This window comes from Drosophila biarmipes, chromosome 2R (assembly GCF_025231255.1).
Source record: "Drosophila biarmipes strain raj3 chromosome 2R, RU_DBia_V1.1, whole genome shotgun sequence".
In the NCBI taxonomy this organism is placed as follows: Eukaryota; Metazoa; Arthropoda; class Insecta; order Diptera; family Drosophilidae; genus Drosophila; species Drosophila biarmipes.
Window position 1 is genome coordinate 11135627 of NC_066615.1, and position 17136 is coordinate 11152762.

General features: G+C 47.1%; 4 protein-coding genes across 12 annotated transcripts in view; 1 reads left to right on the plus strand and 3 right to left on the minus strand.

Annotated features, from left to right (window-relative positions):
• The window catches only part of LOC108030033 (cell adhesion molecule Dscam2), a 62635-nt gene extending 58390 nt beyond the window's left edge, over nt 1-4245 (minus strand). For all 7 annotated transcript variants that reach the window (XM_050888209.1, XM_050888213.1, XM_050888211.1 and 4 more), the window contains exon 1: nt 3847-4245. The gene's annotated coding sequence lies outside the window, so the exon portion shown is untranslated. The remainder of the gene's footprint in view (nt 1-3846) is intronic.
• An 853-nt stretch (nt 4246-5098) lies between these two features.
• On the minus strand, nt 5099-10067 carry LOC108030227 (kinesin-like protein costa). The gene is made up of 4 exons (XM_017103017.3): nt 9286-10067; nt 8519-9230; nt 8025-8464; nt 5099-7962 (listed from the first exon to the last, which is right to left on the minus strand). The coding sequence occupies exons 1-4, from the start codon at nt 9929-9931 to the stop codon at nt 6131-6133; spliced, it is 3630 nt and encodes a 1209-aa protein (XP_016958506.1). The 5' UTR covers nt 9932-10067; the 3' UTR covers nt 5099-6130.
• A 361-nt stretch (nt 10068-10428) lies between these two features.
• On the plus strand, nt 10429-14093 carry LOC108030331 (ATP-dependent RNA helicase DHX15 homolog). 2 transcript variants are annotated; one of them, XM_017103191.3, is made up of 7 exons: nt 10430-10561; nt 10616-11406; nt 11757-12230; nt 12298-12561; nt 13153-13275; nt 13339-13692; nt 13748-14093. In XM_017103191.3, the coding sequence occupies exons 1-7, from the start codon at nt 10509-10511 to the stop codon at nt 13873-13875; spliced, it is 2187 nt and encodes a 728-aa protein (XP_016958680.1). In that variant the 5' UTR covers nt 10430-10508; the 3' UTR covers nt 13876-14093. The 2 variants fall into 2 exon arrangements, with proteins under 2 accessions (XP_016958681.1, XP_016958680.1); XM_017103192.3 differs by lacking the exons at nt 13339-13692; nt 13748-14093 and having other exon boundaries at nt 10429-10561; nt 13044-13159.
• On the minus strand, nt 14037-17086 carry LOC108030330 (gustatory receptor for sugar taste 43a). Of its 2 annotated transcripts, XM_017103190.3 has the most exons (9): nt 16627-17086; nt 16510-16564; nt 15819-15951; nt 15594-15756; nt 14975-15118; nt 14783-14923; nt 14638-14716; nt 14227-14578; nt 14037-14169 (listed from the first exon to the last, which is right to left on the minus strand). In XM_017103190.3, the coding sequence occupies exons 1-9, from the start codon at nt 16778-16780 to the stop codon at nt 14107-14109; spliced, it is 1284 nt and encodes a 427-aa protein (XP_016958679.1). In that variant the 5' UTR covers nt 16781-17086; the 3' UTR covers nt 14037-14106. The 2 variants fall into 2 exon arrangements, with proteins under 2 accessions (XP_016958679.1, XP_016958678.1); XM_017103189.3 differs by having other exon boundaries at nt 14638-14923.
• Nucleotides 17087-17136: the final 50 nt, after the last annotated feature.

The following is a 17136-nucleotide window of genomic DNA, read 5'->3' on the forward strand; positions in this document are numbered from 1 at the left end:
ACGAAATTATTCGTTAATTAGATAATACATTTACCAACCGTTGTTAGTGACATACATTGGGGTTAGTTTATATTTTTAATTAAATTATTACGATTTAACAACCATTAATATGTAATTCAGAACCGATGCTTTCTGCAATTTTTGTTTTCCTACCTAGTCAATGAGTTGCAAATAATTTGATTAGGCAAGGCACCCTTCACAATGAAGCGGATACTACTTCACCCTTTTTAATTAAAATTTATAAACCCCAAAGGTAAGGGTGTGTTTTGGGGGTAAAATACTTATTTAATCTTCAAACATATGTATGTGTTAATATCTGTAGATATTTTCTGGCTCGGACCTATTGGTTACATAAAATTTTATCCAATAAAAACATATCTACGCCTTTACATGTATCTTAGCTCCAAATATTTTAGCAATATTTAAATAATGGTTTACCTCAAAAAATTGTTTGCTTTCAAGCTAAAGAACAACATTTCTATTCACTAAAAATCAATTAGCAGAAAATAAACGCATTTTAAACCTAATGCCAGCCAAAAACTGTCTAAGATGTACTATCCGCCAGGAGAAGCCCTATAAAAGCGTTTAGCAAAGGGAATAAAAACAGAGTGAACCCCAGGAAAGCGGGAATAGTGACTGCGGATGGATGTCATTAATTAAACCACAAATGGCCATTGGGCGGGGGCGCGAGCAACAGCTTCGACAACTTCTTTCTTTTAGTTTTTCCGCCTTGCGCTATCCATAAAATGTCACGCGCCTCCCTCGCCTCCTCCGCCAGCCCAGTTCGGAGGCGAAAAACACACTTTATGACAGGCAGGAAGTCACGATTCCACAATTCTGTCTATTTGTCCCCCGATCCCTCGATGTCTGTAACTTGACATCGGCCCCCCGAAAACAGCTCCTCCTTGCCCAATTTTAATCCAAGTGGATGGCCTTTAATTGTTTAATATACACATGCGTGTATATAGAAATAGATTCAAAAGCAAACTGCTCAGTTTTTTAGCGCTTAATTAAGTCTTAAGTGGATTCCTTCATTGGAGCATAGCACAAATTGTAGTGGAAGAAAAAATACAATTGTTATTCCACATTCAATTCAAGTTGGATCACTCAGCGCGATAGCTAAGTCTTATCTACGACTCGCTTTTATTTGCCCAGAGGGTTGCGCAGGCGTGTAGAGTATAACCCTCCCTGCACGTGTTCCCTGCGAAAAGAGCTGGATAGGTGGTTGGTGGAGGGTCTGCTCCCTGGCAGTGTTAGCTTTTCAATTGGCCTAATGAACTGGCTATCACTCGCAGCGAGGGTTAACTGTCTCGCAGTTGAGCAGCTTTACAGGGAAACAGCTGCCTTGAAGGGGTGGCCAACATTTTCTACACGATCAGCAAAATATTTTCTAAGGAGTAATAAAAATAAAGAATATTTTATTGAAAACAAAGTTTGTATTCTGCATAATAAAATCTATTCTTGATTTGATATGTGTAAACATTGCACTCGAAACTTATACATGCTGATAAAATAAAAGCTGATCTTCCTATCTTGCCCCAGTTGTTTAAGGAAACGTGCGATTTCTACAGAAAAGAATGAATTGAATTAAAAATCGACCTACTACTCAAAAAGAACTCAGTCCTTGCGGACGTAGTGACGAAACGCACCAAAAGAATGTGCAAGTGGCAAAAAAAATAGAAAGTGTATTTATTAAGTGGATACATTTTCATCACAAAAGTTAATATGAGAACTTTGGTATACTTAAGGTGCGATCGTCACTAATAATAACCATGTTACAGTTTTTTTTAATCTTTAAACTTTAATCTGTGAGTAATGAATCATCAGTACATCTCTCCTTGAGTTTTCAGCTGGAGAATCGTTCGCTTCTCATCTCGACGAATGATTCTGCGATGCTCGGCTGAAACAATTTAGAAAACATCTGGTAATCAGTCAACAATTTCGGGCCTTCCACATAGGCATAGTACAACATATGTACGGATACTTCTATATATATACATTGTATCTACATACAGCCCGTGAAACCCTCCCTGAGCGGATCCGTTCGGTCAATCGCGTGGTAAAATCAACGAATCAAAAGCACTTTTATATTACTCATGCCTGCATTTTGTATTCTTTTTGTTGGTCCGTCTGGCTGGCTGGATGTGTAACTAAAAATTGGGGTGACGAGCCAATAAATTCGGGAAAGGGTGGTGCCCAGGGGGGCTGGGAGTGCGGCTGGGGGACAGAGGGCAGTGGCCCAGTGCAGGGTCTTCGGCGACAGACCCATGGATGAGGACCCATCCATTGTCCATAGCCACTGTTATGACCCATTCGCGCTCCGAGTTTTCCGCACTGCGCCCCTAATTGAGATTCAAGTGCTCTCGGCGGCAGCGAAAACAAAAGGAAATATTTATTCGGTCCTCCATTCGTTTGTCAGCCTTTGTTCACTTTAACCTTTTCCGCTGTGTCATGTTTGTGCCCAAGTGGAAATCAATATTTGCCACCAGAACCAAGTCGATGCGAGAGTGTTCATCAATCAATCGATGGGAGCGACCGCGAGGAATTTGTTTAAGCAAGGAACGCAGTAAATAAATATGTTTAATTGTGGGATAATCGATTTTGAAAGAGTTCAGAAAGTATTTGAAAATATATCATAATCAGGGAGATCATAGGTGGGTCATCACCTTAAATAGTCATATAAAAATCTAGCCTTTAGCTATATTAACTTTAATTTGTTTGATATTTTCACCTTGATTTTCTTTGTAAGAATACATCAGAGGTGAATCAGTAGTAACATTTATTTGCCAACTTTAATATGACTTTGGAAAAAATTGATTGCTCTGGAAACAGGGAGTCCCATGGAAAATTGGCAACTAGCCCAAGTAGCGGAGAGCCTCCGCCTAGCAACAGGATGACAGGCCGACGAAAATTCAGAAAAAGAAGCTGGAAAATGAGGAGTACGTCGCAGGCAGGCGGAAAAGGAAGCGGCGGAGGCAGGAGGGTAGCGCAACACTTGCAAAATCAAATAGTGGAAACTTCAGACACACCAGCGGTTTAAGGACGAGCGCAGCTGCATGGGATTTCAGAGATTTTACGAGCAGGGGTTGAACCAGCATCGCTGCAGGACGACTCACACATATGCGGACAAAGGATCATGGCGTATGTGTGCCACATGGAAACTGCGAGGGACTTAAAAGGTTCTCGAGAATGAAGCGTTTTGAGTAGGGAAAACTACCTGACGGGGACAAAGGACCAAGGACCAGGCAGCAGGAGGCACAGGTTGCAGGCTCGAACACTCACGGACACACAAACGAATACCACGGAATACCAGAGTTGCTTTTCTGCGGTGCCAAGGGCGCATGCGCCGAAAAAAAATTCGCTGAAAAATTCAGGGACTGAAATGAATTTCTCTAAAAGTCAAATTCTAAATGAAAAGCACAGCGGAATGCCTGCAAACTGGCTAAATATTAAAAGATATCTTTAGAAATATTCCAAAAGTCTGTTTTAAGGGTCTCATAAAGTGAGGTTTGTCCTCCCTTATCGCCGTACATTTTCACACCCTTTTGCATGTGTGTGTGAAATACGGTGCAAAAGTAACCTTTTTTGCATTCCCTGATGCGGGAAAACCTGTAGTTTGGCGAAAAATCAATAGGAAGTCTCGATTCAGTACTCGAATTTCGATAATAACCCAAAAGATATCATGCTACAGCATCCTTAAATAGATGCGCCAGACTACCGTTACTCAGTGGGCGTGGGCAGGACTCACGCACACACCCGCAACCCAACCTATACATACACGGCTGGCACAAAGAAGTTGCCAGACAACGGCGAAAATTTCCCAGGCAAATCGCCGACTTTTCCTACCTTCTACGCTCGTTCTGCGGGCCAAATTGTTGGTTTAATGCGATTATTAATTGTTAACAAACACACACACACAACACACACGCAGTGAGAGTGGTGGGCTATTTGCAGCAGGGTGCCACTAATCCACGGGGGTGGCGACTCCGCACAAAAGCACCGCACACACAAACACAGATACTTTGCTCTGCTCTGGGCTATCTTTCAGATGCTTTGCCTACTATTATTCACTTATTTGCATATGCTTGGAGGTGCACAACCACCGCTGGCGAGGGGGTGCTGCCAAACGCGTACCGTGCCGCTGCCGTGTATCCGTATCGGTGTCCCAAAACAACGCTCACACGCACACACAATCACACGCACGCTCTCGCGATTCGCCGACTAAACTGAATCCGGTTCTCGATCGCTCGACGGTCCAAACAAGACTGACTCCGGCTATCCCACGGATGCTCAGGCACACAGATACTCGCCCTCGGACTCAGATACTCCGCTCAGCCAGCCGGCCATTCGCTCGCTCTCTCGGGCGCTCTCTCTCCGCGGAGGGGAACTTGTTTGGGAAATTTCGAGGGACATTTGGGACCTGTTGCTTTCGAGGGTGGGAATTGTGGGCTGTGAAGGTGTGGATCGTAAGGTGCCTCGAAGTACTTCTATATTGCATTTTGACGTGCCTAAGAACAAATAAGAACAACAAGTTATTTCTTAATTATTTACCATTTACCTTCAAGTAAAGATTTTAATAAAATGAAAGCGGAAACCGCTAAAAATGTCTATATCTTGGTTAAGATTAATCTAAGATTAAAAATAACGACATCTATACATTGTAAATGTAATACCTAAAGTACCATGTAAAACTTTAAGATGAAGATGGGTCATAGCAATTTAGTGAAGTTTTATAACAATGAACAAAAACTATTTAAAAGATGATGGCCTATGTTTCAAAGAAATCCTATTTCACTAACACGACTGATTCGTGCTTGGGAACAGATAGACCTCTATCAGTACCTTCCATTGTGGATTATGAATCAAAGTTTAAATAGAATATTGCTTTTATTTATAAGTGGTTTTGGAGAATGAAATCCATGAATCACAGTGTTTTAGATGTTCTGCTTTATACTGTGAAAATGGTCAAAAAATTGTGGTAATGCAGGGCTCTACTTTAAATACAACTGAGGTTAAATCCTTATCTTCGGGGAAGTTTTTATCGCGCAATGCCAATCCCACGGAAGCCGAGTCATTCTTCATAACAAAACGCATTAAATAGGGATTAATTATGTTCATATATATTTATTTGCGTATCCAACAATATCCGCACCAAAGCAATGCCGAGCGTTTTCAGTGGGATAAATTGATATTCAATTGTACAAATTGATATTGTAAGTACATATAATAATGTCATTTTAAGAATGCATCCGTATATATAATCGAAATATTCCGCAATATATCATAACTACAAATATCCGATTCGCCAACAAAAAATTCATCATACACAACCAATAAGTTTAGCATTTAAATTTTAGTGAAACATAAGTATTTGATCTTAGCACGATTACTGAGTATATATTTAGGTTGTACAGGGTAAATGCTGTTGGTAAAGTTCCTAAAAGTTAACACTGTGATAATCGAGTACGAGTATTTCGGATAGTAACATATGTCAAGTAAAATTCGAAGGAAGACACAATAGTGTTTACAACTAACCTAAAACTAACAAAATCAATTAAAACTAAATGGTTAACTAACACAATAAGGTTATGTACAAGTTAAATGATGAACGAAGGTCCACACTTTGAGCGAGTTGTATTTATGGTTGGTTTTGCGAGTATCTTGGTAGCAGGTCAAGTCTTTACATTTGAATCTCATGAGGATAGTTGCTGTCATATGCTAGGTTAATGTGTAAAGGTTTGTAAAATAAATGCTCTCCAGCTAAAGAGTCAGAATGAGAACCATGTCGAGTCTATTTGTGTCATGACTGTGGACGAAACTTGTTCAGTACTTGTGGCCGGGCTATGAGTTTTCTTGCCACGCATTTCAGTGCCTCATCGAGATCTAACCATTAAAGAACCGCAGGCGACAATTGTCTAAATAATAATTATGGAGGTTTGGTTGGTTTGGCCAACATACTTCCGTACAAATGCAAAACAATTTCTAGCTGACATATAAACATTTACGAATATTATCTAAAGGAAGGACGCCTTTGTAATCCAATGGCTAGTTCTCGATCTGAGGCTACACATGACCTATGGCTATTTGGCTTAACCTGATAAAATCGCCCTGGAAATGATTAAATTCGTTTTTAATTACGACGGCTGGCGTCCTGTATAATAATCTTGTTCTTCTGCCGCGTCACCTTGGTGGCCGTTGGAGCTGGCATCAGTCGCTTGAGCTGCTCTGGCCTAAAGCTGACCAGGGCCTTTTCCTTAACTTTACCCACGGCTCCCGTAGTAGTTGAAGTGGTGGTTGTAGTAGTTGCCGTGGCCGTAGTGGTCGACTCAATCAAGGCCGTGGACTCTTCGGCCGTGGAGCCTGAGGAACCGCCTGCAGCAGCTGACGCATACCTGGTGAGTACATGGAACTTGGCGAAGATGTTGCGCCCACTGCGTTGCTCCTTGTCCTTGTACTTGTCCAGCGCCGAGCCAGTGGGCAGCGGCTTTGGCGCTTTGACCAGCGCCTTGCCGGGATTGCTGCCGGTCGCCTTGTAGAAATCATCGTAGTCGAAATCGCTATGCGCTTGCACTGGGGCGCCAGTGGCGGGGGCCAGCGCCCGGTCTCCGTAGCTGGCCGAGCTAGCCGAAGTTTCCTCGGCCATGTGGCGCAGCATCAGGGTGAGTTTCATCTCGTGCTGGCGCTGCAGCAGTACGGCATTTCGCTCCCCTTCCAGTCTAGCCTGGCGCACTGCATTCGACAACACGCGCTCCTTCCATTCCCAAGCATCACGCTCGCGCTCCAACTGGATCATCTGCAGCTCCAGTTTTCGGGATGAGTCGCGCAGATCTATCACCTTGGTGAAGTACTTGTACAGAAGCGTGCGCATCTCCTCCGTCGAGAGCCGATTCAATCGGGCCATCAACATCTGCTCGCCCTTCTCCCGCTCAACCCGATCGCTGGTATCGATGGAACGGTGACCCGTGATCATCTCGTTTTTGAATTCTATGGCCGCGTCTATGGCCTCGATGGCCTCGTCGCACTCGAGCAACTTGCGTTCTTCCTTTTGAGTCAGCACCTTGTCCCGCTTGAGCTTGCGATCCAGGTGGCAGCGCTCCTCCAGCAGCAAATCGCGAGTGCCGCGCAGGTTGCGGATCTCGTGACGCAAGCTCTCTTGCTGCGCTGGTCCAGGGTGCTCCTCCAGATTATCTGATTTCTCGCGCAGAATGTGGTTGAGGTGCGTGATCCTGGCCTGCACCGCCTTTAACTGCCGGCCATGCTGCTCTGGACAATCCGCCTGGGTCTTTACCAGCTCTTTTCCGGTTTCTCGGGATTCTCGCAGTTTGGCCAGCTCTGCTTCCATTTGAGTTCGCAACTTGCCCTCCTTGCGAAGTTTCTTTTCCAGATCATCGGCCTGTTTTCGTGACTCGGCTACCGATTGCTGAAGCTTCTTCACCTTCTGACCACTCTCACCGGCAATGTGCTTCATGGAGCTAAGATCCTCTAGGCGACGCTCGAGGTGCGCGATTATGGTGGTCCAGCGCTCGATCTCCGGCTGCTCCCGCCCCTGCACTAGAGCCTTACCCAGCTGTTTCTTGGCCTTGTCGCACTCGGCCTCCAGCTTGGCCCGCTTCTTGTGAAACCGCTGCTTGGCGTGGCTACGCGTGTCGCTGTTCTTGACCAATTCGGCGATGATGTTTTGCTTCACCTTAATTGTCTGTTCGATTTCCCGTAGCTGGCGCTGTTTGCCCTCAATCTCGGCGACTAATTTCCGCAGCTTTTTTTGCAGCTGTTCGATGGGAGCAATGGCAGCGGCGGCGGCAAGGGCTGCCTGACGGAGTCCCTCGCCCGAGGAACTCTCCAGAGGATCGACGACCGACTCGGGGTCGATGGGCGGAGCCGGCTGCTGGGAGGCTACTCGATTGAGCATGGCCAGCTCTGCAGTACTCAAGCTGGCGCCTGGCTGAATGCTTCTCCTCCGACCTGAAGAGGAAGAAACCAAAATGTCACTAAGCTAAGATTGATTTCTAAAACCAATGACTCACCGCCTATGCTGGTCTTGCGATCCTCGCCGTTTTCTGCTGGCGGCGGCGGCGGCGGAGGTTCATTCTCCCGTTCCTGACTTTGCATCACCGCCTTTGGGTGTTTGGCCAGGTAATCGGCATGCCTCTCAAGAATAAGCGCGTCTGTCTTGTCGCGAAACTCTTCCATCAGGGTATCTATCTTGTCGTCCATATCGGGACGCTGCGACTCATTGTCCGTGTCGTTTTCGTTGTCTGAGTTTGGCGGCTCAGAGTTCGCCGGCTCGGAATTTGCGTCTTCTGAATTTATTTCCTCCTCCTCGGCCTCCTGAATGGGAACCAGATGCTTCTGCTGGCGCATAGCCTCCGTTGAGCTGAGACAGTCCTCGCATTCCTGCTTTAGGTACAGCCACTCCTCGATCTGCTCCTTCTCCACTTCACTGATTAACTTGGAGTCCATGAGCCTGTAAGCAGCTTGCCTTAAATATGTTCACATAAAATATAATGCCTCCACTCACCTGGCAAACAGCCCCTCGGCGTTGGTCACAAGCTTGGACCACTGACTGGCAGCAAATTGCAGGCCGAAGTTGTCACCCTGCCCCGCCTGCGCTAAGAGCCCTGCGGCGGGGTTGGACTCTGGAAGAGGCTCTTGCGGCCGCACGATCATCGTGTTGTCGTCGGAGTAGGTGTTCATGATGACGAAATTGCGCACGCACTGCACCTTAAAGGCGAACTGCAGGTTGCCCAGGGTCTCGGGCAGATGTTCCTCCAGCGGCGACACACACATGATCACGAGCGTCTGAGCTCGCCCACCGAACGAGTCCTTCAGCAGAGTGGTGAGCATAGTTTGGCCATACGGAATTTTGCCATTGACCCCGTACATGAGTCCCGGATCCGTAAGAGTGCTGATCACCTGCTCTAGCATATACAGGCCTGTATCGCGGGGACGTCCGGGTGGTGGTTCACCAAAGCGCTCGGTGCCGCACAGATCCGAGAAACTCGCCGTGGAGAGACGGTGCTGCAACAGCCCCTCCTTGGACACCCACTGCTGCTCCAGCGTGAGCGTGAATAGAGTATGAGCGGGCAAGGACTGACGGGCTGAGAGACCCTTCTGCAGCCAGTGGAAAACGGCATCCACATTGCTGCAGTGTATGTTCCCCATGCCCAAAAGATCGCAGACTTCGCCTTCGTAAATTTCAACGAATCCCACGTTTATGGCATAAGTGCGTTCTGTAATGGAAAGATATGACTTTGCCTGCTAACAAAACCTCTCCGATAAACTCACCTGGGTGCGACGATATGTGCGAGAAGATGTCTCGGACGCACAGATGGACGACTCCTTCGGCGACGTCCTTTCGGTCCCTTTCCAGGACATTTCCGTAGAGGGTGTAGCTCTTGCCCTGGCCGCGCTGGCCGTACGTGACCACGGATGCGTCGAAGCCCTCCAGGAACAGGGTAATCAGCGGAAAGACCGTCTGGTGGTACACCTGTTCCTGGGAGCTACTGCTGCCCAGGGCGTGGGTGACGGGCACTGAGTGGGGACCCACTTGAATGAGTCCCGCCGCAATGCTGTCCATGGGATCCCCGCCTGGCAGGGCACTAGGCAGTCCCAGGGCAGAGGCGCTAATGGGAATGGCTTGGACGCAATATGCTGGCTCGGGGGAATCCCTAGGTTCGTTATCATTGCCATTGGCATCGGTGGTTGGCTTCGGTTCCGTTGCACTGTCCTCCTCGGCATTCCCATTTGAATCCGTACGCTCGGGGGTATCCTTTTGCGCCCCCGCCACTTCATCCGCAGTGTCCTTGGAGTCGGCCCCCTCGTCCTCCGCCTCTACATCCCTCTTAATATCCGCAGGGGAGAAGCTCGCCTTCGAGTCCTTGAGCTCCCTGTGCGGGTAAATGCGCACGGCCACCTGAATGGGTATTTCCATGGTAGTTGCTTGTGTCCGGGTCGCGGAGGAGCACTTTCATTCGGCCTCCTGCGCCGTGATGCGCATTTTCGGGCTTATACTTGCAAAAAATTTGGACCAGCTCCGAATCGATACAGTGTGATAGTGTGGCCGCAGACAGAGCGCCAGAAGATACCGAAACTACCAAAATCGTAACTGATAATATCTTTCAAATTCCTTCAACTGAATTTCAAACTTAATTTCGGTGGCTCAAAAGATCCTTCATAAGCTATCCAATAATAACCAAATATTCACTAAATAAATGTAGTTGGCAGCTTACAAATTTATGAACTTATTTATACGGTAAAACTTTATATGTTGGTAGATTCCGACACTACCCAGCCTTTCTTAACTTTAAATATTTCATATTATCGATTTTGTTTTAAGAACGACCGTACTCATTGGTAAGGTTCTATGCTAGCTCTGTATTGGTTGGTATATTTACAAAGTACAGCTTGGTATTTTTGCTAGGCAAAGTAGCTACTCGTTTAAGGTCACTCTGAGCGCGTGTTTTTTGTGCAAAACGCTTCGATTTGAGAGATAATTCCCATAAATCAACATGTCCAAGCGTCGAATCGAAGTGGGCGAGACCTACGGCAGCAAGGCGAAGAAGTAAGTGCGCCGATTCCAGCAGACGGCAGTAGTTTAATCCATGTTTTCCCCCAGGGAGACGGAGGCGTCCTCGTCATCGGCGGCGGCCGCCGGCACCGTGGCCCAGATCCTGGGCGGATTTGTGCCCAACAAGCAGCCGCCCACGATGAACCCGCTGACCAACAAGCCGTACTCGCAGCGCTACCAGAATCTCTACAAGAAGCGCATCGCCCTGCCCGTGTTTGAGTACCAGGCAGACTTCATGCGGCTGCTCAGCCAGCACCAGTGCATCGTGCTGGTGGGCGAGACGGGTTCGGGCAAGACCACGCAGATCCCGCAGTGGTGTGTGGACTTTGCAGTGTCCAAGGGACGCAAGGGCGTCTCCTGCACCCAGCCACGACGAGTGGCCGCCATGTCCGTGGCCCAGCGCGTCTCCGAGGAGATGGACGTGAACCTGGGCGAAGAGGTGGGCTACTCCATCCGTTTCGAGGATTGTTCCTCGGCCAAAACCCTGCTGAAGTACATGACCGACGGTATGCTGTTGCGCGAGGCCATGTCCGATCCCATGTTGGAGCAGTACCAGGTTATCCTGCTCGACGAGGCCCACGAGCGCACACTGGCCACCGACATCCTGATGGGCGTACTCAAGGAGGTCATCCGACAACGCAGCGACCTTAAGTTGGTGGTGATGTCTGCCACACTGGACGCCGGCAAGTTCCAACAGTATTTCGACAACGCTCCGCTCATGAACGTGCCCGGTCGCACGCATCCCGTGGAGATCTTCTACACGCCGGAGCCCGAAAGGGACTACCTGGAGGCCGCTATTCGCACGGTCATCCAGATACACATGTGCGAGGAGATCGAGGGTGAGTAACAGAAAACATGTCAATAGATTATGAATCCCTTTGAAATATAAGCTTTATAAAGATTGTAGCAGTATTTGATTAGAAGATAAAAAGCATTGCCATCTTCTTTCAATATATATAATTTGGGTTCGAAATGCCCCTCAACAGAGAAATAGAATAGCAAGTAACAAGTAAATTCATCTCATCTTATACATACTTGGCAAAGACGTTTAAAGGCGTCATCGCCGCTTTTATTATTCGAATTTGTTTACAAAGTGCAAAACCGCTAGCCAAGCGATCAGCTTTTGTTTCTTAATATTTATCTGAAATCGAATATGGTTGATAAATGTTCGTTCTGTTCTTCCTTCTAGGTGACATTCTTATGTTCCTCACGGGCCAAGAAGAAATCGAAGAGGCCTGCAAGCGTATAAAGCGCGAAATCGACAACCTTGGCTCGGAGATCGGCGAGCTGAAGTGCATTCCCCTGTACTCGACGCTGCCCCCCAATTTGCAGCAGCGCATCTTCGAGGCGGCCCCGCCGCCGAATGCCAATGGCGCCATCGGACGCAAGGTGGTTGTGTCCACCAACATCGCCGAGACCTCGCTGACTATTGATGGCGTGGTGTTCGTGATCGATCCAGGCTTCGCCAAGCAAAAGGTGTACAACCCCCGCATTCGAGTGGAGAGTCTGCTCGTTTCGCCCATCTCGAAGGCCTCGGCTCAGCAGCGCGCCGGTCGTGCAGGACGTACGCGTCCTGGAAAGTGTTTCCGCTTGTACACGGAGAAGGCCTTTAAGAACGAGATGCAGGACAACACCTATCCCGAGATCCTGCGCTCTAATTTGGGTAATCTGAACCCCTCGTTTAGTTATCTAAATCTCAACCTAATAATCGATTTATATTTTGTAACCAGGCACTGTGGTCCTGCAGCTTAAAAAGTTGGGCATTGACGACCTGGTGCACTTTGACTTTATGGATCCCCCTGCTCCAGAGACCCTTATGCGTGCCCTGGAGCTGCTCAACTATCTGGCCGCCCTGGATGATGACGGCAATCTGACCGATTTGGGCGCCGTCATGTCCGAATTCCCCTTGGATCCGCAGCTAGCGAAGATGTTGATTGCCAGCTGCCAACACAACTGCTCCAACGAGATACTTTCCATAACGGCCATGTTGTCGGGTGAGAACAAAAATAAACCTGTCATCGCCTAAATGAAGTAGAACTCTTAGGTTTCGCACTTTTGGGAGGTTTTAGGTAACACGGCTGCCATTTTTGAGAGCCAAAATCCTCCCTAACTCCGCTTTGAATGATTTATTTTGCAAATTCTCAAGTGGCAGCCGTGATCCTTTTTTTTTTAAATTGAAAATTTCTGAAAGGTTTAAGGTTAGTGCTTTTGTTAATCTTAATCGGACGACCCAGACACGACGTGGACGGTTTTAAGTCATTTCATAAGCCACAATGCAAAGGAAAAAGTTTGTCAATTTATTTGTTCTTTGCATTCAACTCGAAAAGAAAAGTTGCACATGCGTTGAAATGCTGATACCTCTTGCTCATCCTTCGAATGGAACGATGAGCGGCATCTTCGTCCTAAGGATTTTGTTTTTATATTTGAGAAATAAACGAACGCACTTGCAACTCACAAATGCAATCCATCTTTAAAGCCTCTAGATTGCCTAGCTGACAAAAAGTAAGCACAATCTATTTGTTTATGTAAAAAATTGTTTTGAACTTGCGCTTAATCGAAACCAAACCAATTCAAACGTGCCAAAGTGCCACAATGCTTTGTGCGTCCCAACGAGGCCAAGAAAGCAGCCGACGAGGCCAAGATGCGATTCGCCCACATTGACGGGGACCACCTCACCTTGCTGAATGTCTATCACGCCTTCAAGCAGAGTAAGTAAACCGAAAATAACCTTTTGCCAAAGCCTAAACTATTTAATTGAACGGCGATTGTAGGCAGTGAGGATCCCAATTGGTGTTACGAAAACTTTATCAACTTCCGCTCGCTGAAGAGTGCAGACAATGTGCGACAGCAGCTTGCCAGGATCATGGACCGCTTCAACTTGCGGCGCACGAGCACCGAGTTCACGTCAAAGGACTACTACGTGAACATACGCAAGGCCCTCGTTCAGGGCTTCTTCATGCAGGTGGCCCATCTGGAGCGCACGGGACACTATCTGACCATCAAGGACAACCAGAACGTGCAGCTGCATCCGTCGACATGTCTGGACCACAAGCCGGACTGGGTCATCTACAACGAATTCGTACTGACCACCAAGAACTACATTCGCACAGTGACGGATGTGAAGCGTAAGTAGTGAGCGGCTTTCTTATAGACTTATATTAATTGTATTTTATAATACAGCTGAATGGTTGTTCACCCTGGCGCCTCAATACTACGACCTGAACAACTTCCCACAGTGTGAGGCGAAGCGACAGCTGGAGCTGCTGCAGCAGCGGATGGAGACCAAGCAGTACCAGAAGGGTTTCTAAGTCCCCGAGCTAAGGCTAGTTGTAATATTGGGAGGGGATCATGGATATGGATGTGTGAATTTTAAAAAGTTCGGAGATAATTGTTCTAAAAAAGATAAACGTTTCGCTTTTTATTGTTTGCTAAGCACATAGACACTTTAACAGATCAAAAATATCCAAGAACTCCGTTTAGTGAATAGTGTTAATAAAGAAAAGCATCTTTTTTATATGTCTAACAACTGCTTTCACGTCCTAGCCGTTGGTCCTTTGGAACTGAATGAGTATCACGAGATAGGTGGCGATGGCCGAGGAGAACTGAAATCGTATAAGAACTGTAGGCTGAATTCTGTGGTTAGATGTCAAGATTGTTACCGATGTCAGGATGGTGCGATTGACGCGACACAAACCGCAGGCGGAGAAGTCGGCATCGACCACGAGCAACTGCTGCCAGAACTTCTTCACCGCCTCCGCCAGGATGGGCTCGTGCACTTTCCGCTCGATCTCGCAAACAATCTGAATGGTCTTGCGCGACTCTCGGGCAGCGAGGTGACACGGCTCCACCACCATGAGCAATCTCAGAAAATGAAAGCATATCCAGAGCATCTGCACCCACAGGTAGCCGTTGTCCCGCTTGCTGAGCAGTTCCAGAAACAGAAAGTAGGCTGTGGCCACCAGATGCAGCAGGCAGGAGACCAGGATGAAGAGCACCGCCACGCCAAAGGAGCTATCAAAAGGGGGACAAAGTAAGACACAGACATGCAAAGGATGCTGCCAGAATAATACTTGGACAGGAGGTGGACACACTTGCCCAGCGACTCGTGACTGTCCGCCAGAGCCTTGAGGAGCAGACCCTTGTTCTTGGCTGGAAAATAACCCAATTTGAGTAACTCCACGTTGAGGATTACACTGCGGGCGGCTGCCTTGTCACCTGCGGATTCGCTGGGCAGAGTTTCTCCGTTCAGTTTCGTGAGGCTGGCGTGCAGCGCAGGTGGCATCGCAGAACGATTCACGCTGATGTTCTTCACAGTGCTGACCATTTGCGGCTTGACGGCACTGGAGGCGGTGTTCTCTGCGGAAAGGTTGACTATTAAGGGCCCAGGAAGTTGGAAGAAGCACTTACCGCCTAGAAAGCTGCTGGAAAGCATTCGGTTCAGGCGTCTAAACCGCCTCCCCAGCCCGTAGGCGGTGTTTGCAAAGTTAATTTGCAGGCCCGTGAGGATAAAGTAGAGGCCGTAAAATGGTATGTACCAATGAACATTAAGCTCTGTTTGCGGGAGCAACAGGAAAGGATGATGAATTGGGTCGGTTAAAGATTGTTAATCATTTTTTAAGTCAATATTTTACATAGCCTATAAACTCTGCTTCTAAAAGACTTCTAAATTGTCTAAGAGGACACGTGGGGCGCACCCCATTAGTATAAATTCTAATGAAAAAACAAGTTGAACCTAAATGCAAAATAAAATTATTCACCATTTTTTACTACAGCTTTACCCTACAGGAGAAACTGGTCCAATACATATTTTTGGAGCTATGTGCATAAATAGACCTCTGCCTAAAAATATTTATAGAAAAAAGTATTTCGAACGAATACAAGTAGAACTCAGACTAATTTTAGGAATCCTTTTTTGCTTAATTAAGCTGAATAGAGTTCGACAACAATGTATTAACATATACTCCCACTCATTTATTTTCTTAGAAGCCCCAACAGAAATGAAACACCCTGGGGAGTCGTTACCTACCCGTATCCGTCTGCGCTATGTTCAAGTCCTGGGCAATGCGCATCCAGGTGCCCACATCCAGGCCGACCAGAAGGGAAATGGCCACCAAGGAGACCACAGCCATGGAGAGCGCTCGCCACCGATCCCTCCGGAAGTTGTTGTAGCCATTTAGAGTGCTGTCGATCTAGGAAGGAGGGGTCAACACAGGTTGAAAATGGGTTGGGGGTCTTTAGCTGGTGACCTCACCCTGTTCAGACGCCCATTCAGCTCGAGGGTGTCGTTCAGGCTGAAAAGGCCACAGTAAACACCCGAAACGATGGCCATCACCACCACAGAAACGTCCAAAGCAGTCACCACCTTCGACGTTGCCGACTTCATTCTAAAAGATGCACTTTTGATTTGTGGGTTGGTTTTGTTTGCAGTTTTTCAGAGCAATTAATTGGTCAAGATCAAATGTGTTTGGAAGGAAGCAAAGGTGATGATTAGATAGAGGAAAATTAAGTTAAGCTGATACATACATAGTTGAGATCAGAATAGTGGCACTGATTGTTAGTAAGGATTTTTTTCCGAAAAAAGTTCCATTACCAATCCCAAAATTAGACAGCTTATAAATGTAACCCCAAATCATTATACCAGTTACTCGCAGAGCAAAAGGTTATACCAGATTCATCGAAAAGGATGTAATATTAAAGCTAAAAGGCTAAAATCCGCATGTAAATTCTTGTTTTTGTAAATTGTCAGAATAATGGGTATCTAATAGTCGACGCAGTCTACTGAAGCGTTTCTTCTTGTTTTGAACTATGTACATTCTACATATAGGAGGAATTCAACTAAAGTGCCATTATTTTGAAGCCCGTGGGTGGGACAGTCACGAAATAGGTTAATAAAAAACGAAACAGCACTACGAACTTCATAAGTAGACAACAAAAGTACTTACCGCACGGGTACTTCGGAGTTGGCATCGAACAGAAGTCCCCGGTAGGTGAGAAAAACTGCGCAGATTTGGATCACAGATCAGTCGAGAGCAGCGGGCTATAGGTGACAAGTCACTCACCCATGACCAACGTCAAAGTGGCCGAGTAAACCGTAAACAGCCAGCTGCGACGGATTTCCACATGGCCCTTGGAATTCAGCCGCGTGGCATATGGAGCCAGGGCCAGCACTTTGCTGATGTAGAAGATGCCGATGCTGGGCTGGGATATTTCCATGGTATCTGGTAACGCGGGACACTCGCAGCAGGACCTCCGGACGAGAACTGTTCTCGAGTGGCCAAATACACGACCTTAAATTGCAAAACGCCATATTCGACACCGAACAAATAATGCGCTCCCATATTTGACTATTATTAGTGGCCAGCCAGCACACAGCACACCCCCGGTTTCGCAGGACCCTCGCCGAGCGTCTGGGCAAACACCCCACTCGCCATGTGCGAGTGAGTAACACATTTGCTTATCAAAAAGCTCGGCTGTCCGCGATGTAAATAATAATTAGCGTGTGAAAATACCAAGCCGGCAAGGACACAGGAGCCAATTATTTTGGGGTCCCGATTTTGACAGCTGCTGCA

Bases quoted from the DNA above. Each gene is read 5' to 3' on its own strand.
- LOC108030330 (XM_017103189.3), bottom strand. From the start codon at position 16,780: ATGGAAATATCCCAGCCCAGCATCGGCATCTTCTACATCAGCAAAGTG. The intron at 16,565-16,626 runs GTGAGTGACTTG...AAATCTGCGCAG, and splicing joins CACTTTGACGTTGGTCATGG to TTTTTCTCACCTACCGGGGA. The intron at 15,757-15,818 runs GTGAGGTCACCA...CCTCCTTCCTAG, and splicing joins TGAATGGGCGTCTGAACAGG to ATCGACAGCACTCTAAATGG.
- LOC108030227 (XM_017103017.3), bottom strand. From the start codon at position 9,931: ATGGAAATACCCATTCAGGTGGCCGTGCGCATTTACCCGCACAGGGAG. The intron at 8,465-8,518 runs GTGAGTGGAGGC...AGCTGCTTACAG, and splicing joins GCCGAGGGGCTGTTTGCCAG to GCTCATGGACTCCAAGTTAA. The intron at 7,963-8,024 runs GTGAGTCATTGG...CTTCCTCTTCAG, and splicing joins TCGCAAGACCAGCATAGGCG to GTCGGAGGAGAAGCATTCAG.
- LOC108030331 (XM_017103191.3), top strand. From the start codon at position 10,509: ATGTCCAAGCGTCGAATCGAAGTGGGCGAGACCTACGGCAGCAAGGCG. The intron at 12,562-13,152 runs GTGAGAACAAAA...AACGTGCCAAAG, and splicing joins CATAACGGCCATGTTGTCGG to TGCCACAATGCTTTGTGCGT. The intron at 13,276-13,338 runs GTAAGTAAACCG...CGGCGATTGTAG, and splicing joins CTATCACGCCTTCAAGCAGA to GCAGTGAGGATCCCAATTGG.